A 24,807-nucleotide genomic window follows, 5' to 3' on the forward strand; every position below is an offset into this window, starting at 1 on the left:
ACTTTTCCCCCCTCTCCCAGGAAAGAATAATTTGAAGAACTACAGAATAGTTTGTTACTATGAATTCTAACATTCATCTTACAATACGAATTTGAAGTAATCATCAAACCTATTTCTGGATTGGTTGTTTTGTTCAGAGCTTCATGTTTTTTCAAGCATACGGACAAAGTAAAATACTACATGGTAATGCAGGCTCAGCATTGGCCTAACCATTGCCACTGAAGATGGAAATAGCTTTACCACCAACTTGAGTGAAACTGAGTTAGGTCAGTGGAAAGTTAGAAAATGCCAATATCTAAATAAAATACTAATATTAGGTCCTCTTAAAAGGGAGGATCCAGAGCTCCCTTAAGTATTCCTTTCACATTATATTATTGATTTGAGAAGATTTTAGACCCTTGTACCATTATTCAAAATTGGAATTAAAAATTAAAATATAAAAAAGGAGTAGCTACACGTTCTTGCTTCAAAAGCACTGTTGTGCATACTGGATTATTTTTTAATCTCACAACAGAACAATCATTAACATCATCATAACTTTTATTGTCTCCAGGGAAAGAAAATCTAGAGTTTGAAGAAGAGAAAAAAAAAAATCAATAGAGACTTCTAAATGACTCCTTCAAGATACCACTTTTCAATTTAACAGGACAGATTTATTTGTATGTGGCTCAAATGTTCACAATTGCTCTCTGCACCTTCATACATAGGAATGAATGTCACAGTGGCAAACAGCAGTAATGAACAATCTTACCTGAGGATATGGAAACCTCCCAAGAGCAAGCTGGGAAAGGAAATAATATTTGTCTAGTTATATAGATTTGCATGGAGGGCACATTTTCTTAAAGAGAGAAAAGTACTCAACTCTTACTATTGTATAAATTGGAAAATGTCAGCAACAGTAATTCTGAAAACACACAAAGAGCTGTATTTAGAATGGAGTAATTCATAACAATTAGCCCTTGTTCTATGTTTCTGAATATCTCTGTATTTCTCAAGCTCTTTTGTCTGTACCACTCAGTAACACTGTTTGATGCCCAAGTTCCCGAGGACTCTCTAAATTAAACCAGTTCAGCCTCAATAGCGAGGCCAACGACACTGACCTTTACTGATAATTATCTGCAACGAACAGGTATTGCAGAGCATGCACTGAACTCCCAAAGTCCTTCCTTAACTAGCTCAGAGTAAAATCTGGGTTATATAGCTGAGGTTTGCTTCCTTATCGGTATCAAACCCATCTAGGAACATGTCAATGGGATCTGGAGAGAGATCGTGGCACCCACAAGACAACACTTTGTCTTTTTTTTAGATCTACTTTCAATTGCACACAATACCAACCGAGTTTGTTGCCCACGCTGTTTTGTAAGTTAATCGATGCATTACTACAGTATCTGCTAGTAGCAGCATTAGACCCAACAACAACGGTTCTGTTGCCATAATGCCATAGCTAATAAATATTCCATGATAAATTCTTTGTACAAGACTTTAGGTTTTCCCATTTGGTATCTGAACCTTGGAAACGATTTCAGCAAAATACAACTAGTTTAAGTTATTTTGTCTACTATTCAGTGAAGGACAAGGGTTTCCAGAGTTGACAGAGACGCCTTCAAAAGGGCATTCAGAGCAGCTCTGTTCTGACGTGCTTTCTGGGTAAGCCCACCTCTCTCCATGGTTTACAGAGAAGCCATAGTCAGATGAGCTTCTCTACACTCAGCTTAGCCTTCGTGAATCCTCCCCTTAGCAACCTTCAGAAGGAGGTCTACCAAAAAGGTTATGGATGCTCTACTATCATTGATTTGTCTGCATGATAAACTAGGTACATTCATATCAGACTGAGTAACAGCATCAATGCTGAAGGTCTAAGCCATCATGTCATGTACTGCGAAGGCTGAACCACACGTCAGCGCTGGGTGAAAGCTGTTTCATGGCACCTGTATAGCCACTGATATTTGAGCTCTGCAGTGCCGTGGTTACTTGACCTATAGCCAGATTGCAGCTGAGGCAGCTGTGCTAACCTGCGATGAAATTTCAGCCTGGCTGGCAGCACAAAACTATCCTAAGTATGAACAATAAGGTATAGACAGAGCTGTAGCAAGGTGGGGAACTGATGGGGCAAACACCAGTAGACATACTCAAGCCTCACCAGTTCAGGAGAAAGGTCACGAGAAGGTAATAAGAAGCTGACAGCATGAGTGGAAGCAACGAGAAAACAGCAGAGACGGTGCCCTTTCTGCAAATCCAGCTGCTGTCCAAACCTAGTATCGTACTAGCCATTTGGCTGTGAGCCTTAGCAAATACAGTCAACTTCTTCCAGATCCTCAGAGGGAAGACGTTACAAAAGCAGAGTAGGTCTTGAAGCATTTGTGTAAGAGACGCAAGCAAGAGAAACCCAAAGAGATTAAACAATTATTTTGGTGACTCTCTTAAAAGAAGCTTTCGCAATATTGAGATAGTATTTGTCATGACAATCTACAGGTGTATCAAGGGGGTTCTAAAGGAGCTACTCGGTTTGTACAACATCTCTAAACACTTACTTACTGCACAGAGACATCATTGCTATAGGAACTGCATATCTAAACTTCCATGCATCACTGAAAATTCACCCCAATCTTTCCTAAGTATCTCATCAATGGGAGTTTGCATAATGACTGAGGAGGAGGAGCCATTATGGTCTGCTCTATCAGTATGGTGTTGACCAAGGATCCCTACTAGCAGTAACATATGCAGTTTTTCTGAGACATTTCTACGTGCCACTGATCCCTCCGAAAGTTGTGATTTGCTTGTAGACTTCTGTTTGGGGATTGTTATGTTTACTTGGTTTGTAAGACCGACACCTACAGAATGTAAGAAGAAATCAGGCTTAGAAGAGACACTGGAAAAGGGAACAACATTAAGGTGACAAGCATGTAAGATCTCTTCAGGTTCTCCAAAGCGACACCATTTAACCTGTCTTCCTCCTCTGGGTTTCTTCTATGCTTTGTCTTCCAGGTTTGCCTTTGAGACTCAGCTCTTTGGGGTGAATTCTGCCTTTCAGTTTTGTTTCTGGTGCAGTGCTGAACACAGTGCTTCTCTGCAGCAAATTCATGCTCGTATCAAACCAACCTGAGCCAAGCAGGCCTGATTTCCATCCTTTCTATCACTTGTGTCTGGTTCACAGCTTCTACCAGCTCAGAGTGTCACTCTCTGATGGCAGGCTTTGAAATACACTGCTAAATAGTTCAGCAAAGACCCTACATTTTCTGTTATGCTCACTCCTAAGGACCAGAAGCTACTAAAACATACCCTTTTTTCATCTTCTCTTCTTTTGGGAGGACCATCCTTAACTTCCAGGAAGCTGCTCAAGATTCTAAGAAGCACTGCTACTCTGATAGCCTGTAAATGCCAAACACTCTTCCATGAACAGAAGTAAAACGAATCCTGATTTTTCCAAATGACTTAAGAATAGTCATTACAATAGCTACAGACTTGTCGGAATGTAATAGTTATCCCACTGTAGAACAAGAAGATAATGACGGCTATATGCACAGGGCATCATTCTGCAGATCTTATTTAAGCAGAAAAAGGACCACTGTCCTGATGATGACTTCAAACTAAGCATTTCCATTCTCACTGACAATTCCTCTCCCTGACCACCACATCCCTCAACAGGGGCTCCAAAGGCAGCAGAATAATTGAGGAAAGATCAGTTTTTTGCCAGACATAAGTACAGGGTGGAGAAATGAGCTTCAAGGAATCCGAAATGCATCAGGAACAAGTTCTTTGGGGTTGTTAAAAACCAAACACTTTTCTCAGGGAAGCTGCTCCTTGACTGAGAACTGCAAAGCAATACAGCCACGGACATGTGCCAGTTCTGCATCCCCAGAACCATCACTTGATTCATCTAGTTAGAGTTGTTTCCTCCCTGCAAGATTGTCAAGGTATTATAAATTAAGAAACTTACCAAAGAGTATGTAATCTTCCCTGAAATAGCCTGCAGATATGTCACTGTACTAAATGTGTTTCAGATTTAATGAAGCTTTAATGTCCTTTTTAATTTTGCCTGTTTCTATATCACCAGGGGTCGAGCAAGGCAATCAGCACTCAAGAGGGTGGTTTGGTTTAAAACTAGGAAAAACTCATTTGCTTATGAGTTGCACTGTATTTTCTTAATTAAATTTACTAAGTAAAATGGTTTAAGTTCAGCCAACCAATGACCTCTGTATGTAGATTTAGATTTATAAATAGTGTCACAGTTAAAGTAAAGAAAAAAAACCCCAAAACAAACAGATTAGAGCTTCACTAAAGGGATTTTCATACTCTATCATCTGTCTCAAGGAAGTCATATAAACACATGTAGCACAAGCCCAATGCAGGATACAAAAAAAATTTAAACTACCAAACTAATACACTATCAAAAACTTATCTCCTCTGCATTTACATGATGAAATACGGGGACTTGCAATTTTGTTTTTAAGGCATTACAACAAAAATACAGTATTTCCATTCACACTAGTTAGGTTTGGGAACTGATCAGTATTTTATGTAGCTCTGGATATTAAGGAGGGGAGACGGAAATGCTTAAACTTCCAAGAAGCTGGTTCTCATTTCCCTATGGATATCTTCCCACTACACAAGAACTATAAAAACCATCATTTTAAAAAGGCCCAGTGAATTGCAATGCCAGCATGGTATGGAAATACAAATGAGAATCAGACTATATCAGCAAGAAATATGTCAGAATAACACTTTTCTACACCATTTAACTTGGGAGCAACTACATGTCTGTGTAAGGTGGTTTTTTTTTTTTGGGGGGGGGGGGGGGGGGCGGCGGCATGTGTGGTGTTAAAACTATGACTTTCTTAGACATAGAAGTAGCCCATCAGAGCACTTAAAACACTCACGGTGTTCAGTGAGGTTGTGTCCTGAAAAATGATGGGCACTTCCAAGTGCACCTGATAGGAGCCCTCCCCCAGACTTGGACAGAGGTGCCCATGGATGTACACGGCACACCGTCAGATTTTAAACCAGTATTTGATAAAATAATCCCAGATTATTAAATACCAGGCAGAGGTACAGTGTGCATGCATACTGATTTTTATCAAACTATATCTAAAAACACATAGGGGAAAGCAAAAAGAATCTGAGGCAGGCGGTTTTGGTAGAGGCAGTTGCCTAAACCCTCTGTACTGAGGAGCCATAAGGAGGACTGGAAAGCATCTCTAACCTGTGCTCTAATACATATGTTTAATGTGCAGATAAGTGCACACAAAATTAAAATGACTTGTTGAAATAATGTAATTAACAATTTTGGAACTGAAAATGGAAAAGCAGAAATCCTCACTAACAAACTGCTTTCTCTACATCTCCCTTTACTTGCCTGCTGGTATATTGTTAATAAGAATTACAATAGTAACTTGGTCCATAACCTGTTCAGAAAGTGACTGAGGGAAGGAAGTTCAAAACATATTTTTAGGACACTCAGGCAATAAAGTCTCCCACTTAGATTATTGTCTATGTTGTGCAAGTTGTTTTTTAATTTACAGTTATATTGAAAAGCATGGGATGTTTTTACTCTTAATTTAGACACATTCCATGTTTCTCAGCATAACTGCAAATTGAAAATAAGCACTTACAATATCGCTAGTGATCTAGCTGAAGGAGGACTTTATAGTCTGAAATGTTCTAAAATTTGTTCTTAATTACCTTGTGCACATTTTACACAATTAAATTTCCATCTAAGGATTTTGCATTTAGATTGTGCACTGCAGTTAAACCCTCATTTTATGGAAAAGCAGCCGCCACTTCGGAACATTCAGACACAGGAAACTTTAAAAATCAGACTTAACTACTGGATAACATAAAATTCCCTAGGTGAAATTTCATTCCAAGACCAATTTATACATTCCTAGATAGATGGCTTAAAATCACCTGAAACTCTGCAGGGTATGGACCTTAATAAATATTAAATACCTCAAAAACTACTCTAAGATTTTTCTTTCCTTCTAGTATCAATTTCACTGTCCTCTTATTGCACAGTTAAAAAAAAAAAAAAAAGAATCCGAAAGGATATAACAGCAATTTACCAGCGTTAAAGTGCTTCTGAGGTTAAACTGACAACAAAGAAGAACAGAAACACAAAGCATCTTGAAGTAGGGTTTCAATTAAATGTGCAGGATTTAGTAATGCAGGACGAAAAAAGAGTTACAAATTAATTTAATCTTCTGCCTATAGTTTGCAGCTGCACTCCAAAGTGTCTGGGGCTTAAGAACAAAGCCTTGAAAGGCCTCGGAGTGAGGAAAGCTTCAATTTTTAATGTATAACGCCATTAGCTGATAACTTGTGGAATCTGCGACCCCTGTGGAGGGGCATAAGCACGGGTAACAGAGACTGATGAAGTGACATATTTGTTCATGTCTAGGACTATGAGGAAGAAGGTTATTACTAATACCGTCAGGCCCAACAGAAATATGCCCTAATAACCTTTGGGACATTCCTTGGCTTGAGCAGATGAGTTTGAGATCTCTCTACATAAAATATATTAAAAATCAAAGCCTAATTCACCTTAATTAAAGATAATTAGTTTCACTTTGACTTCTTTTAAATATGAACTATAGTAAATGCACTGCAAACTAAAGACTGCAGACAATTATGATTAAATTGCACATTTCTTCCTTGCCACAAATCCCTTATATTACCAGGCTTTTACTGCTACGTCTTCAAAGGTGTTGCTCAGAATAGCAGTGCCTTTTCTAAAGAGAAAAAGGTGGGACATGGGCCTTTCAGGGCCAATCTATGGAAATTGTCAGGTGCAAAATTCACACAAATGGACCATAAAGATTAATGAGACTACTTGTTTGAGCAGAGAGGCTTACTGTTTATTTGTTCGCTGGATTTAGATTAATACCTAAAGGAAAAAAAAATGTTAAATTTGGTTGTGCTGGTGGAAATGCAGCTCAGCTTCAGCTGTTCTCCATCTCCACTGGCACTGGAGAGTTCATCTGCCATTACAAACTGATTAAATAACAGGGAAAGGCAGACTCGACTGACACACATTTCTAAATTTTTGACTTTTTAAAAGTAGAAACAGCTATACTACACAGTATAAGAACAGGGAACATCAATCTATATTACATAATCCTATATATTACAAATACACCACAGCTGATGCTATCTTTTAATTGTCCACCCATCTACCTATCCAGGTAGAGAACTGTATTATTTATTTCGCTGCCGCACAGACTGCCCACAGCAGCCTAAGAGCCATTGCTGAGAAACATGATACATCGAGGTCTCAACCTGCGCAAACTGTACCTAAACTTACACTTTATTGCAGCTTAGTTCACAATCTTCACCTAATATAGGGTTACATCCCAGTGCAGCAAGCGGATAAATCATCCTGGAATATTACTCTGGCTAAGTTTAGCTGTGAGTGGAGCATATGTGCTTCCAAGTCACTGAAGCAAAGGCCCATAAAATACACTAATTACTGGAAGTTATGGTCACTGAGTGATTGATAGCGCTCTGCGAGGCAACTTCCCTGTTTTCAGCTATTCTGACGGGCCTCCCCCACTACACAGCAATTATTAATTCATGACCCAAGCCTCAGGCAGTGGTACCTTTACTTCTAATTCCGCTACCACAAAGATCGTGATGTAGCTGGACATTGTCTGTCTTCATTCTGGTGGCCGCTGAAGATGGCAGACAAGGAAATGGAGCTAACGGCCACTGCTTGGAGCAATTGCTTGAAATAGCTCAAGGGAGGGGAAAAAAAAAGTGTAGGCCAGCTTTTTCCTAACAACAAGTTTCTGAAACGCATCATTCTGTACAGAATGATTAAAACTACATACTCTACGATAAGAACAATTCAAGTTATTCAGCAAAATTCTTCCTGTGTTACAGCCACACTCAATGGGTGAGCAAAGCAGGCAAGTCACAAACATCACACTACGTATAGTCCTTAAAAATACAGAGTAACAGGATGAGGCTCATGCAAAAAAGCACTTTTTATTTTCTTGTTTTCCTTATGAAAGATGCCTGTTACTAAGTAATTACACCTACGCAATCATCAGTGGTCCATGCTGCGAGACCCAAGGGCTCAAGACATGAGTCTGCTCTCAGCCATACTTCATGAAACCAGAAAAAGGCCAGAAATTAAACATCTCCATGAAGTTGGTTCCTTTTCAGGAAAAGTCTGTCTGGCCAATGGTTGGGGCCACAGAAACCAGCGCTGCCCGAGGCCCTGCTATCAGCAGAGGGATGTCAGCCCACAGAGATGATAATCCAGCATTTTCAGAAACACTTGGTTTAAGTTTTCTCTACTGTTATTTAGAGTGATTTGCAGTGACAAAGTAAACACCCATCACATCTAAGCATTGCTGGTTATTAGATGGCTGGGCACAGAAGTGAGGCTTGGTTTTTTTGTTAGTTTAGAGAAGGCTGGAATTCACTAAGGAAAGAAAAAAATGTAAAAAAAAAAAAAAAAGGAGGAGTGATTTAAGACATATCATACTGTATCTACTGAAATGTGCCCAGATCCATCTAATGCATTAACTTCTTGAATCCTCAGTGTAGGAATGGGAAAATCCTGCTCTTCACATGTTTGCTTAATGATGACCTCAAGCCTTCTGCCACGAGCCATTCTCAGTGGCTCTACTGCACCAGCAGCATTGCCATGGCAAGGACTTTTAAATAAGCAGACTAAAATTCTGCTCATTCCAAGCATACAAAAAGCAAGGAGAACTCCATTAAGAACTGTCACTTGATTGCAGACACCTCACTTCAGTCAAGTATTTTGTTACAATACGAAGACTCCTGCTCTGCATGGCAATTAAATGCAACTTCTCGTTTCCCTTTTAAGCTTGACCCTTGCCATCTTCTAACGGGCTATCTTAATTAATATTCCTCCTGCCTCTATTCAGTGTAGCTTTGGACACTGTAGGTCACTGCAGGGTCCATGTCTGTCTCCAGTAGTCACAGCTGCCCCATCATGATTGTGGCCCTTTCTACCAGACCTTCACCAAGTCTCCAGTGCCACTACAGAAGCTATACTGTACCACCAAGCTTCGGGTCTCAGATTTCCCCCCCACATCTATCTACCTGCTATTGTTTAGGTAAGGGTGTAAAACTGATGAAAGACCAACCATAACATCCACACATAAGTGAAATCCTGCAGAAGACTAAATCATGGTCTGCAGATCAGCTCACAATCTTGATAATGAACCATTATCACTTCAAAGCTGCTACGTGACTGATAACATATTTCAGGCTCTTTAGAAAGAGTTCTTCTGAAACCTCCTCTCCTTGATTACATATACGTGAGTCTTTACATCAGTTTTATGCAGCTAAACATCTTAAAGATTGAAGTGCTTTAAGAGAATCATCTTAAAGCAGAGCTGCTTCTCTTGTAGCACCCTTTTCAAACACGTTTCTCCTCTTTGCCTTTGTGGTCTTAGTGAGCTCCTCTTACATCTCCGTCTGCGCTCGCAGCCCAAGCGTGCTGAAAAGACTAAGGCATTGCATGCAGTCAGTGTTAACCCTGCTCAGAAGATATGTATGTGTGCCTGAAATACACAATGTAAGGCACGTTTGTTGGATATATACTGGTATTCCTATATGGGGGAATGCACACAACTGTTGAAAATCTGTCATATGACTGCTTGAAATATTGCTTAAAACAGCACCTTAACACAAATGTCACAAACAACTTGCAATCCTTGAAAGCTCTTGCAGATATACAGATAACAGAGAACTCTGGTGGCCAAAGATTTAAAATTCTCATTTCGGGAGTTTTAAGAACTTATTTCTAACATTAGAACTGGTATACAAACTCCTTTTCCCTGAAAGGGAGAACACTGATAACCTTTGCAAGAAAAGTTAATTTTAAAATGAAACACAGGAAAGTAGCTGTTTTTCTCAGCAGGGACTGGAAAGTAGAGACTAGGATGTGGTACAAAAGGAGGTGCAAAAAGGTATCATTAGCCAAGTGCATGAGCTTGTATTCTACTTCTAAAACTTACTTGGTTTGTGGCCTAAGCAAATCACTTTCATTTCCTGCATTTCCTTATAATATAATATCAATTCTATTTGTAGGTAAAATGAGCCCTGGATCTTCTGGCAAAGATCTGCAAGCCTGTACTTTGCCTCAACAAACAGCTTGGATCACAACTCTATTCCATTCCCTTCCCAAAACTCCCTTCTCCTCACCTACTATCTCACAGAATCACAGAATCATTCAGGTTGGAAAAGACCCTTGGGATCATCGAGTCCAACCATCAGCCCTACTCTACAAGTTCTCCCCTACACCACGTCCCCCAACATCTCATCTAAATGACCCTTAAAGACATCCAGGGATGGTGACTCCACCCCCTCCCTGGGCAGCCTATTCCACTGTCTGACCACTCTTTCTGTGAAAAATCTTTTCCTAATGTCCAGTCTGAACCTCCCCTGTTGCAGTTTAAATGAGAATCCCCTCACGATATGTAGGAGACTGGTCCTCAGTCTCCATGGAGTGTCAGCGCTCCTCAGCAGGCAGCTCCAAGATGGTAAAATCCAGGAGAAAACCAAGAAGCAACCCCCTGGGGAAGCAGGAGGACCTGAGAACACACCAGCCCTACCAGGGTCCCACCAAAGCTCTTCTCACCCAGCTGCTTCTCTCTTGCAGCAGTGTTTCAGCCCAGGAGCAGCGGCTCAGCTGAAGGCGTACCTACTCCCCAAACACCTCCACAAAAAGGCACCACTGGATAAGAATGCTGCCTATCCAAAACCAACATAATGTATTTCATCCCATTTTGGATGCTTTGAAGTCCACTTTCAGATAGCAGCCATGCAAGGTAGGATTAGAGTCATATTGGAGACTAACAAGACCTTTCAGGCAATCTCATTTATCCTCCTGTGCAGGGCATGGTTCTGGGGGGGAGGCTGGATCAGTTACAGAGCACACACAGCACTCACACTCAGCCCAGTCAGCCTGGAGAGTATTTTATGACGGAGTTATAAACGCCTGAAAACCAGCTTTTATAAATGAAAATGCTGACACAGTCTTCAGTGCAGTGACAGTGATGTCATTAGTTTAAACTGAACTTGCCTTGTCAGCCCAAGAGCGCTTAAATGTCTAAAAACCTCATGAAAACACACAATTTGTGATGAAACACTTTTGAACAGTTTTACAAATTATGTATTAAATTTAACTCACTTCAGAAAATCCTGGAGAAATGCAAACTCAAAAAAAATGAAGGAATAAAAAAAAAGGTAGCAGCATTTTAAAAAAATATTTTATTATTTTTAATTAATTTTTTATTTTTGGCAAAGGGAAGACTGAGCACTTTCAGACACCTCTTACTTCAAAAGGAACAAGAACGCTCACCATCTCTCAAAACTTAGCTGGCACACACGTCTAATACTTTTCTCACTCTGCTAGCAAGTTTTTGGGGGCAGTTTTCTTAACCTTCAAAAGTAACAGTTCAGTTTCTCATTACACAGAGCTTTGCAGCAAAGAAATTCAAGACATTTTAAAGGCTCAGAAGATTATTAAAGAAAATGAGAAGATTTACTTAGCTGCTATTTTACATTATCATACGTCAGAACAGCCCTAGCTAACTTGGTCCCAACATGACATTTCTTTTAAATTAACATGCTATAACTGTGCTAGCACGAAGTTGTAGGGACTGGAGTATTACACTACTAAGTGGAGATGATTTTAAAATCCTATAGCAAATGCTAGCTTCCCTTTTTAACAGTTCCATCAACAAGAGCCTGGGTGTCTCCACTACCAATCCCCATGTCAATACAGTGTTACTTTAATGACAGTGACCTTGTGTGGCTCTTTGAGCATCTTCTTCACCTTTTTTGAGACATTTTTCTAAGCCACTGTCCTTGCTTTCATCATTTAACACATCACTCAAACCACTTCAATAAAACAGCGATCATGTTGAAGAGAGGTCTCAGAGGACCAGATGACATACCAATTAACAAAGCACACAGAACCAAATTGTTTTTTGTACATCTGGTTCAGAAGACATTCATGGAAAGTAGAGAGAGGAAAAAAAAAAAAGTTGAGAAGGTTTAGAAGAGGAGAGTAAATGCAAATGAAAGGAATTTTCCTAATGTTGGCTAATATAATGTGAAATTCATCCTTCAAATCAAATTTATAACTAGAGAGGTTACCTACTAATAATCCTAAACTAAATTCCAGGTATCTTGGTCTACATGGTAAATCATCAGATTGCTGCTGCACACCAAAATACATTTTTAATTCAGCCAAGGAACTAGTAAATGCTTGCTCTGTAGGACTTCTGCAGTTCTATCACTCTATTCCACTGTGAATCAGGAAGAACACCATAGTCAAGCCTTAATGTAACACAATCTCATTTTAGCCCTTTGTTGGCTAGATTCATTTACAGAGCATATGAGTACGTTCTGTAGCTCTCCCAAAACTGTGAGGGCTCTCCAGCATTCACAAACCATTAAAATTTGCAGTAAAACAAATTAAAAGAACTGCATCCCCTGTGACACGTTAAAGTATGTCATTATTGTAATTCAGAGTTAGCTTCAGTCAGACTCTGGAAAAGATTTACAAGATCTGAATGCAATGATTCAGCATTAAGTATTTTCATTTTGGTTAAAACTGATTTGACAAGGAATTTATTGTTTGAAAACATAGCAATAGTCTCAGTTAACTTTCAAGCTATAAAATGTGAAAAATTGTCTAGATGCGGTGGGCCGGCACCCAGACTACTTAACTTCTATCTAATCTGCTAAAAGCAACAGTTGCACTTCACCGAAAGACATATTCAGCTTCACCTTAATGATACTATATTAGGGAAGGGAAGGGAAGGGAAGGGAAGGGAAGGGAAGGGAAGGGAAGGGAAGGGAAGGGAAGGGAAGGGAAGGGAAGGGAAGGGAAGGGAAGGGAAGGGAAGGGAAGGGAAGGGAAGGGAAGGGAAGGGAAGGGAAGGGAAGGGAAGGGAAGGGAAGGGAAGGGAAGGGAAGGGAAGGGAAGGGAAGGGAAGGGAAGGGAAGGGAAGGGAAGGGAAGGGAAGGGAAGGGAAGGGAAGGGAAGGGAAGGGAAGGGAAGGGAAGGGAAGGGAAGGGAAGGGAAGGGAAGGGAAGGGAAGGGAAGGGAAGGGAAGGGAAGGGAAGGGAAGGGAAGGGAAGGGAAGGGAAGGGAAGGGAAGGGAAGGGAAGGGAAGGGAAGGGAAGGGAAGGGAAGGGAAGGGAAGGGAAGGGAAGGGAAGGGAAGGGAAGGGAAGGGAAGGGAAGGGAAGGGAAGGGAAGGGAAGGGAAGGGAAGGGAAGGGAAGGGAAGGGAAGGGAAGGGAAGGGAAGGGAAGGGCACCTATATTTTTCGGTTAATTGTATCATGCCTTTGTCAGGCTGTGCAAGAAAGATGATGCAAGCCATTGACGGTTTGAATGAACTCTTCTTATAGGAAGAAACAACTGCTCCAAACGGGGGAAAGCTCTTCCATGGGACTGTCCTCGAGTTGAAGAAGTCTCCTGAAAGCTTAGTGCTTGAGCTGTCAAGGCTACAAGGGTTTCCAACCATAGTTCACTTGTTTGTGGCCAGCCCACACCTGTGCGAAGAAGGCTACGCGAACATACCCTTCTGTCAGCACCAGACCAGAGCTACTTGTCCCTTCTCCCAGACCAGACCAAGCCAGATCTGACTTTACTGGTCAAGATGCGATCATAACACAGGCATTTCTACTCAGCTTTCACACTCTAGGTTACCTTTCCTATAAACAATCATCCGTTTTTATAAAGTAATTGAAATTCATGTTCCTTAAAACATCTGATGAACCCTAAGCTGAAAAACCCTACCTTTTTCCTGAATCAAAACTGACCTTATTCTGGCTAAACCCTCAGAAAGCATGGGTTCTCCTGAATGACTGCATTTACGACCACCTTCTCTTTGAACTGCTTCAATTTTGATAAGACTTCCTCCTGCTTGAAACTACGTTTGTGAGAAATCTTTCTCAAAGCCCTTGCGAACACTTAAATACAAACACTTTATTTAATCACACAGGGAGAGACTCAGACCATCGTGCAAATATTTCTGCAAAGATTCTGCAAGGCCATTAACCAGCAAAAACCTTAAATCTACACAACGCTATTTTAACCCTAATAATAGCCCACTCTGTCCTGGCCTGTGAAGATGCAATACAGAAACACCGTCATCTTCAATCCCAGAGATGTTGAAAGGATGCAGAGCGATCCATGTACCACGCTCTAATTCTAACTCTCACACAGAGTTTTATTAGAGGGTTTAAGACATGGTTTGTACAGATGCTCTTTGTATCTAACCAAATTGAACGCAGTGAGAACAAACCCATTCTAAATACAGCCAAGAAATTTAGCAATAGTTAAATCCATGCAGATATAAAAGAGTATACAAAGACTACATTAAAATAATTTGATGTTAGATTTCATTTGATTCTTGCAATGTGCACATGAAAATGATAGATATTCGCATACCTCCATGAAGGAAATCCCTAGACTCCAAACGTCCGAATGAATTCCGTACTGTTCTCCTGAAATCCGCTCAGGCTGCAAAGAGACAGAAAAAAACATCTTCTTGAGCCTAGCAAACAAACATACATACTTATTCCACAAAAGCTAGCCCAGGGCAAACAAATCAACTGAGAAAACACAAAGAAGCTTAAAGCTCACCAGCTAACCTGGCAGAGAGCAAATCCACTCTTCAAACATGACTTATTTTATATTTATTATTTTTCCTCTTCTGCAAGAGCAAAGAACTCAGTTATGCTCAGGTTTGTGGCCAGGCATTGCTATACACCTTGTAAAGTTGGCCTTGGCATTTGTGCTTGGGCTGTTATATCCAACAAAAAAAGCCAGCGGCTTGCACAAGCACAGCAGAGTGCAAGGTCAAGTTGTGAGAGTCCAATGGTATCTACAGCTACTGCCAAGCCCAGGCACAGCAGCAAGGTACGCTAGGAAAAGACTCCTCATGTTGAGTCAAGGAGTTGGGGAGTAACTGTGGTTTAAAAAGCAAAGTTATTGAAGCCAAAAGAATCAATGAAGTCACATGCCAGCAATTTTATTTTATATACTTTTTAATTTCATTTTTGACCTATAGAAAAAAAGACTTCACTCAAAACTATTAATAGCAAGTTTAATGCCTCATGAAATAGAATGCTGTAAAATATAACTGCTAGTTTTTACTTGAAAGCTACAATTTAAGCATTTCCAAGGTCAAGTACAGCATGAAATGTAACAATAAAAGGCTCCATGAGACTTCTCTCCCCACTGTGCTGTTAATGCACCTGTCTAGCCCAACCACCTACAAAGCACTGGCTGTATTTTTAGTCTTTAATAATCCAGAGACCTTTTTTAGAAAACAAACTCCCAAATTAGTGCCAGTCCAATGTGTTTTCGGATGTTTACTCTGCACTGCTAATCCCAGGTCAAGAGCTTTTATCGCAGCATGAATGTTAAGTAAAAAACACAGTGCTGCCCACATTATCTTTAAGGATAGCTTTCCACAACTGCCATAACCTAAAAAAAACACCCCAGAATGTAACTGGAACAAAATCTTTTTGACTGAGCCTCATTTTTTTTTGCTGAACAGCAAACCAAAAATCTCATTTGTGGTTTTTTTTTTTTTCTTTTTGAAGTTCATTAAGGCAAGTCTTCATTAAGTATAGTTAGCCTAGGTCAGCATATCTTAGAAATGTTTGCAACAGCATCATATAGGGATACAATTTTTAAGCATCATCTTATACTGACAATGATCCTCATAAAGATGCAGATATGTAGCCAAAAATATACACCGACATAATCACCTGCTTTTATAACATAAGGTGGTATTTGCTATCCCAGCCAAGCATGTTTTGTCACCGGCAGACACTGCACTTGTGGCAAGATGATAAAACCCGTGGATCTTTTCAGTGTAGATGAGACCCTGGCCCTTCCCGAGCCACCAAATCAGATGCATAATTCACACTGAGTAATAGCAAATTGTTTATTCTCCCGTTATAACAGCTCAAGTTTTAAACAGCAACTTACATTTAGAAATCATGTATTCACAGGAGATAGTGGCAAGTGAATCATTTGCACATTTAAACAGAAAGTCTAGTCACATGAGTATGGAAAAGATGGTGAAAGTAAGAATAACACATGCATAAAGTGTGCCACACGGAGATCATCCTAAAGATACACAGACCAAAAATATTTTCTCTTAGAAATTTCTACAACTGGCTACTTTTTTCATTCAAAATTTTTTTCTGTATAAAGTGGTGATAAAATGATTTTACAGAGAACATAATTTTGTTGGAAATTTTAATTTTTCAATCAAAAAGGTTTTTTGGTTGTTGATTTTAAACAGAAATCTCAATTTTTTTAATGGTTTCAAATTTACTCACAGTGTGGCAAGTAGGCAGACAAACCAAAGCTTATGACCTTCATTATTTTTTGATGACTAGACTATAAATTTGATGACGACAAATGACTCATTCAGCAAGCAAAACAAATTTTAACACAAGAAATCTGATCAAATATGTTTTAGCTTAAACTTCTCTTTTTCAATTAACAGATGAATGCATCACATTCATCCATAAACAATAAGAAAGAAAAGTAATTTATTTAATGTACACCTGGGAAAGAGAACAGTGATCTGGATTCGTACACTAAAAGCATAATACAATTTAATTCTCAGACCTGCTTAAGACCACTCTAACAGTAACAGCTGAGTTGGAAAAGTTGATTAATTTGAAGCTGTTTATTTGTTTGAATCGCTATATTCCAGTTCTTTTAGAAAATGGAGGCATAGAAATCAGTAAGCTTACGAGCGAAAGTATAATACATTAGACCAGATTTTTTTCTCCTCTTTTCTTTTTTTTAAAAAAGATTTTTTCTGCACATAATATTCAGATGACACAGGACAGCCCAAGTATTTCTAGGATGGTGACATGAGTGTTTCAGAAGCCACATAATGAGTACACCTTGACTAGAAAAGCACTTAGCAAATAAATGGACACCCTGGTCTGCTTTCTTCTTACAAGAAAGTAAGAAAAAATACCTGAAAGCGATTAAAGGTCATGGATTTCTCTCTCCTCTTTTGAGAGGTTTGAAAAATACAAGTATCAACCACTTTGTATTGTTTGCACTTTTTTTCTTTTGAACAAGCTGAACATTTATTTTTTCCTCATTAATATTATAAGTAGTTTGTTAAAAGAATTTTAATGGCCAAAAATAAAAGACAACAGTTAATATACCACTCTAAACTGAAGCATTTAAGTTTTCACATCTGTTAAATGGAGAACTAAAATTATTCAAATTGATCTGATGGAAGATGCACGCTAACTTTTGTAGTTTACTTTCAGACTGGCTCTCGTCACCACATTAACCTCAATGACACAAACACCACGCGCCAGCTGTCTGGTCAGCTAGAGCCACTAAACTCAAACCTCACATCCTAGCTAACAGCAGCAGTGTTCCTCCAAATGATACATCTTCAGCAAAGTGTCACTTTGATCTAGAAATGATGGAAATTTATGCTTCCAACGTACAGAAACAGGACAAAAGTAGTCTCATCATAACAAGCATTCTGACCAAAATTTATATAGAAAAGTGAAACATACTGATGACTTGATATGAACGGTATGAAAATTATACAACATGTAATTTAATGCCCTGAAATTCTTAGTCCAACTGTTTTAGCTTCAAATTTCCACGGCAGCTTCACATGGGACGTTGAGGTATCAAGAAGGCCATGGGACACCTGCACAGGTTTAACTGCTTTGCTAAACTGCAGGCTTGGAGCAGCTGTTCCCAAACTGTGGACAGTATCAGACTGTCAGTGGTCTGCTAAGAGCTACGAGCTATCAGCGACAAACTGTTTTTTTTTAACATTGAACTGGCTCTTTTCTTTGTTCCCAGTTGTTACAATGCACTAAAGGCAACTAAAAATACATAAAAGAAACACTTTTCCAGTATTACTCTTCCCTATCTGCAAGAAGTGCAGCTGTGACAGAGCTGGTAGGTGAGCACGGATAGGAAGGGAGTGGGTCTGCGAGACAGTAAAAGGAGTTGCTTTGTGGCATGCACAATTAAGACATAGCTTATGCCAGGGATAGGGAGAGATGAAGTTTGAGAATTGATTTAGAATGTATCCGGCTTTACACAGAACAAGACTGTGAACAAATACTTCTATTTAAATGTTATTCCTGCATAAATCCACTTACCGCCATATAAGCATTTGTTCCAACATACGTCTTGGCTATAGAATTCACCAGCTATCAGACAAAACAGTCTGTTAGAACAATATAAAGATAATGTGGAAATAAAATGGGCAATTATTCCTCATTTAACCTACAATCATCATTCCTATAAATCAACTAAAAATTATGTAAAAGGGAACAAATTTATCTGCAAAGGCATTAAAAATGATTAAATCTCTCTTTTGTTCGGAATGAGAGTTCCAATTTAAACAAGCACTGCATTACAGTTTATGGCAGATAACCTTAAACAATTCTGTTAAACAGGATGCTTATCGCTTTAGTACCCCAAACTAGTCTGATATAAAAAGTCAATTTGAAGTAGGATTGAACACACTCATTTTTCAGTCAGCTGGCTCAAGATGTGAATAAAGCCACATTCATCACTTGAATGCAATGAGCACTAAATACGCTGGAGGGACAACAGACTCTGACAACTTATAATACAAGGCTGACCTTCTCTTTGGTCCTCATGTTTGGCTGAGAGTAAAGGTGCTGAAATTCAAATCAACATCACAGCAAGCTCATGGGTCACTATCAGAGAAGTTCTCCAGGGAGGCCCAAAATGGAAATTAATTAAAATTTGTGCTGCACATTGTAAAAGCCCACCACTATTGTTGCTCCCAATATTAATTTTTATTGTGGGCCAGTTGGGCTCCCCAGACACGTCTCTCGTTCTGCCCTCCCTTTTGTCTGGCCAAAACGCTTTCATATCAAAGCTGCATATCAATGAAGTTTGCTATTCGTAAGTAGTAATTACAATATCAGCAGTTTTTACTGTCATTAAACAATGAACAATCATATTCAGATGAAGAAAAGTCGCCCAGAGATTAAAAATGAATAGGGCTGTCCCAGCAGAGGGGAGCTTGCAGTGGGGCTGTTTGTCTGGCAGCCAGGTGATTCTGACATTAGAAAGAGAGCGGGCAGATATCTAAAGGGGGAATTACCTGAGTGCTAACCCCAAAGTCACACAGCTTCACCTGGCCTCGCGTGTTCACCAACATATTAGACGGCTTCACATCTGTTGAGGGAACAAAACGGGATTTAATCTCTATTATCCTAGATAAGCATCGTATATACAGAGTTGGTTATGAATATCGGCACGATGGATTTTAATAGGAAATGTTTCAAAGATATATATTTCAAATGCAACCACTGGTTTGTAACAGTCAGTAGCACAGACGATATTATATCTGTACCTCTCAAATACTAATAATCCGTGTTATTAAATCTGCAGGTAACACCGATCTGGGAGGGACAGCAAATGCAGTGAAGGATAGGACCTAGAATTCAAAGTGATCTTGAGAAACTGGAAAATCAGACTGAAAAAAACAAGATGAAATTCGATAGGGACAAGTAGAAGTACTACATTTAGACAGGGATTAATCAACTGCATAAATATAGGATTAAACAACTGCCTGGAGTGTAGACCGGAGCAGGTCGGCAAAAAAAGATCTGCAGATTACGGCATGAAGTGGAGATGACAGAGAGGAAACAAACTGTCACTGGACAATTTAGGAACAAGCCAAAAGCAACGGTGCAAATGGCGAAGCCTGTTTTAGTATCAAGGGATAGCTGGGCTGACCTTTCAAGGCCCATCCCAGCCCTGTGACTTTGTACTCTAACTCTGCAATTAACGCTGCCTCCCTCTTCTCTAACAGCCCTCACTTAATTCCATGTAGAGACAAGAGCAGAATTGAATATTCTATAAAAATTACAAAGTGTCCCATCCAAACACCTGCATATAGGACCACAGACAAAACACAAACGCATGAGCACATTCAAGCCTCCTTCTGCCCCAGGAGCAGCTTTGCTCTTGCGCACACCATTATTCAAAGCTACTGGCTTCCACCTCCGTGGCTTCTACTGCATAAAAACGGCTCTGATCTCATGGTTTCAGAGCTTTTACAGAGGTTAACTACCAGCAATATCTTAAAATGATTACTAATCCTGCTCCAGCAAATAAAATATCAATGTACATCGCAAAGCCAGACTGTCAGTGCAAAGTTCTTAATGCTGATCCCCTCTGATGTCAAAAGAAGTTGGTACGCTTCTGCTGCATACTGTAAAAGCGATGTGTGAATAAACTACCGAACATTCAGCCTGACTGTAGTGCAGGAAACATTGAGCATCTTTTCTGTTCCAGGGATGCCAGTCGGAAAGCATAATGTACGCATTATGGCCTGGCTTAAACTTGGGAAGATTAGCGCACAGTGGCTTTGCCTAATCACTGCTTTCTTCTGTCAAAATGGATTAAAAGCAGTAGCTTGTATCTCTGCCTTCTTTAAAAGTGAACACTAGTTGGGTGCAGATGGATGAAACCCAACTAGAAAAGAACCTAATTTTGTTTATCATTAAGTTTGCCTTTGTTTAGCAGATGTTTTCTGGTACCACAGTAGCTTGCTTAATTTGTCTCTGTAATGTAGAAATGTATAACCTCAATTAACAAGCTGATTAAATGCCTTCCTATATCTGAGCTAAAAATCCAGTTTAAAAAGGGGAGCATTCAATATTACATTATATTGCTTAAGTGTATCTGTACATTTTAAGTTAGGGATCAATAGTGCTGGTATGTTTTGCAATTTCCCCCTAAAGCTAAACAAAAAGTCAGCCACGAGTCTCTCCATCATGTTACAGCATCAACAGACTCAGTCTGCATATCCCAATCTCCATTTCATCTTTCGGAATTCAATCCATGAGCTGCATTTTGGATGGATTTTTACCTATTCCCCCACCTCGAGTGATGAGACAAAACACTGCTACAGAGCAATCCACGCAGCCACAAAATTTCTCATATGCTTCCCAACAACATTTTAGGAATCTGTTTTCTAACTAAAACTTCAGGGAGCCTCAGATCTTTGCTTATGGCAACCCGCTAAGCGGCACGCTCCTCTCTGGTGTTGAGTGACTGCTAAATCTATCAAGACATGCCGAGTACATCAGCAGGCTCTGTCCTGAATCCCGAGAAGAACAGCAAGTTGCACAGTAATCCCATTTAACCTTCTTTCTAAAAATATGGCAGCCAATAGAGCTACCTCGTTACTAGGCTCGAGCTGAATTGTAATGAACTAAACAGCAGATGCAATTACACACACAGAATAGACTGACATTCTGCACCACGAATCCAGCAGTTGACAGTACTAACACCTTTAAAAGAAAACTGCAGTATAAGAAGAGGTTTTTGCTTTTAACTGTAAAGGACGTAACAAAAGTAATTAATAACCAAATGGACAAGAGAAACATTTTGGTGCAGTACAGCTGGAAATAGGTTTGTAGGATCAGGACCGGATCAACAGCATTGTTTTTTAAGAAAACAAAAATCCTTTCACTGTGAGTGAAGGGGCTGGGAGGGCAGAAGGAAGCTCTAAGCGAGAGGCACTACGACCTCATGGAAAGTCATGATGAGGCAATGTGCACGTAGCCAGATTTTCTTTCTATAAGGACTCAACCACGTACATGTCACGAGCTCAGAGGAAGAGGCAGGGTGGTCTCCAAACACAGCCCACAGGTCCTTGTTCCCTTAACACAACCATGTCACATTTGTCCCATCCCACCAGGAAGAGCTCCCACCGAGGAAGAGCTAAGGCTCTATCCAGCCACCACCTTGTGTCACTGGGGATCTGCAGATCCCATCTCCCCTTCCCTGCTACCATGTGGGATGTGACAGTAAGTCCGTATAACTTAAAAAAAAAAAAAATCTGTCATTCATTAGGCATTGCTTGATCCCAAAATCCTTCCACAAACAGAACTAAAAAAAAAAAAAAATCCTAAAAGAAAAAAAAGCAATTGGCAATCAGCCCATCAGGGAAGTCTATTCAGGCTGGGGACTCTACTGAGCAAGCTGCAAACAAACAAGCACTGCTAAGAACAACTACTGTCTGTCCTGGCAGCAGAATTAAATAGCACTGCAAATCAGGGATTTAAGCAAATATTTGCTATGAATTCCAATGGTCGCATTGGTTTCCTCAAGAAAAAAAGGAAGTGACAACCCTAGACGAAAATGTCACTTCACAAGATATCTCATATTGAAAGTGGGGAGAAAAATCACCCAATCAGTAAATTAGCCTTTTTGTTTCATCAACCACTTCAGTTAATGGGTTAAACATTTTTTGGTTTTGGAAAACAAATGTGCATAAATAATGTTCTGCACCATCTGCTTGTGATTAATATTACTGTTTAGAAGTGAAAGAATTTAAACAAGAGCCAAAAGGGGTCATTATGCTCCCATTACCAGTGCTTGCTTAATACAAATGATTTCTATGAAGCATCATTATAGAGGATGAACAAGTCCGTTTTATGATATATCTGCCCAAGTCGTTTCACCTCTCTGCAAATAAATGGGACCTCCAAGCTCTTACTTACCAGTAAACAGAACTGTCAGAGGTTCAGCTTTTTGAACACCAAACAATTCAGTCATCTGGTTTTATTGAAAAGCAAACAGATTAATGATTGTGGGGAAAAAAAACCCCAGATTTTTAAAAGCTGTCTCTTGACTTTTTCTGTCACTTAAAAATATAAAACTGCAACACTCCAGGTTCAAGGGAGATGAGATACAAAAGCACAATTTTAGCGGCAGACAGCTCACAGAACATTATTGTTAAAGTGAAGCTGCTGGAAGAATGAAAATATATTCTTGCCATAATGACCTCGTCAGCATGCTTTTTGCAGAGGCCAGGATTATTTTTTTTTAAATAAGCCTAAGTGGTCCATGAACGTGCATGTATGTGTTCAGCTATACATATATATACACGTAAGTATGCATATGTATACACGCACGTGCCCTAGTATTTTTGTGTTTCATTATATGTGGCACTAACATTGATTATTTCTCACTAAGCTAAAAAGAGGAGGGGGAAAAGTCAAGTATGCTGCTCTAGACACCTTTGGTGAAGTCCTCAGCAAACTATTACTGCAGAGAAGATGGGAACGCTCATCGTCCGTATTGCACTAGTGCCTGTCCCTACCAACCAGCACTCCTCTGCTCCAGCAGCTTATGTCAAAACAAAGAGGATCTGAATATCCTTCTACAGGAATATCCCAGGGCAAAAAAGAGATGGTCCGAGTGAGGCACAAACCTCCTTTCTGCCACAGAGCGCCACGCAACCAAACAGGCAGTCCAGGAAGATCTCCAGATCAGCAACTCTGCCCAACCTCGCACATCACAAACCAGAAAACACTTCCAAAACTCTGACACAAATTTAAAACCTAGTCAGAAACCAAAGTGCCCAAACCGTGCAATATATACCAGTCCCCGGTACACACACAGTCACGCGTACAAATACAGATCAGTACAATTAAACACAAGCGGGTAACATTTATTTCATACATTTCTTTTAATAAGGAGGTGTGAACGGAGAAAAACATACCAGATAAGATGCATACGGTCTATACTTATTCTTGAACTTAACAGATTTTGGTTTGTCTTTATACAAACTTTGACTTTGTACATGATTAGACTTGTTTAATTGCTAATTCTTTTTTAAATCTAAGTTAATTTCTCATTACCCTTCCATTTCTACTTCTTATCCTCTGGGGAAAAGAGCACACTTATCATTGGGACATTCTCACATCTTCCAAAGAAGTGGTGTAGGTGTTAATCTTATGTTTATGTTTGATGTGGGTGTGATGACTATGACTACAGCTTTGGGTTTATTAATATGCACGGCTATCACCTCATTAGTTGCAAGGTTTGTTTTGAAGTTAAGCTGTAATATTTGCTGAAATGTCTGATCTGGAATAAAAGACTTGCTCATTGTTTGTTTCCTTTGCTTTAATCCATGCTCTAGTCACAAATTGTCATTTGCTGCACTGCCTTACACAGCTTCTTCATGATGATTGCTTCTCCACCTTCGTTATCACCACGGTGAAAATTCTTGACTTCTTAGCCTATGCAAGCTTCCTCCTTGGTCTGCTTTACATGTGACAGCAAGGAAGTCAGGGTTAAACTTTCTTTTGTTTACCTCTGATGCATTTAAAACCAGGAGACAGCTGAAGGAGATTACTTTGAGAAATAGGCATCTTCCTTGCATGGTATTACTCTGTACCCATTTTTAAGTACACACGTGTTCTGTATCTTAAAAATGGGTACACAGTAACACTGAAAACCAACCGTTGAGGAAAACCTGCTGGGTGCTGGAATGCTACTTATCCCCTCCATGGAGCATTTTGCAGTGCTGTTTCTCACCTTGGTCAATCCAGCAACAGACCAAGGCCAGGAAAATCTGAAGTGTGATGAAAAATCAGTTTCTGCGCTTTTCTTTAGACCATAGCAAGGACCATACATAATTCATCAAAAACTCAGAGCTGCTCTTCAATCAAGGCAATGAAACCATGCAGAAGGGGAGATTGTGTTTTACTGGCAACGCAAAAATCAGACCCAGGTTCTAAATTCACAGCAGCACCAGAATAAAACGTTACAGTTATAGTATTTATGCCTGGCCACAACGCTCTCTCCAAATCATATGCAGTAGGTGGCCAGGATCTTTAACGAAAAAATTAAAAATGAATAATAATTTCAAATCTGATTTTTTCTTTTTGGGTGTTATAAAACCACGGCAAAGACCATGTAGCCTATTCTGAGTGATACCCAGCCACGGATGT

General features: G+C 39.7%; 1 protein-coding gene across 8 annotated transcripts in view; it reads right to left on the minus strand.

Moving 5' to 3' along the window:
- The window catches only part of MAP2K5 (mitogen-activated protein kinase kinase 5), a 141,399-nt gene that overhangs the window by 51,621 nt on the left and 64,971 nt on the right, over window positions 1-24,807 (minus strand). For 5 of the 8 annotated variants that reach the window (XM_074880151.1, XM_074880147.1, XM_074880150.1 and 2 more), the window contains exons 14-17: window positions 19,155-19,228; window positions 18,175-18,225; window positions 14,447-14,518; window positions 752-781 (exon numbers count right to left, since the gene is read on the minus strand). In XM_074880151.1, the coding sequence (XP_074736252.1) occupies window positions 752-781; window positions 14,447-14,518; window positions 18,175-18,225; window positions 19,155-19,228 (227 nt within the window). The remainder of the gene's footprint in view (window positions 1-751; window positions 782-14,446; window positions 14,519-18,174; window positions 18,226-19,154; window positions 19,229-24,807) is intronic. The other 3 variants (XM_074880149.1, XM_074880152.1, XM_074880148.1) reach the window with 1 other exon arrangement.

The sequence above is a fragment of the Strix uralensis genome, chromosome 11, assembly GCF_047716275.1.
Source record: "Strix uralensis isolate ZFMK-TIS-50842 chromosome 11, bStrUra1, whole genome shotgun sequence".
Lineage (NCBI taxonomy): Eukaryota > Metazoa > Chordata > Aves > Strigiformes > Strigidae > Strix > Strix uralensis.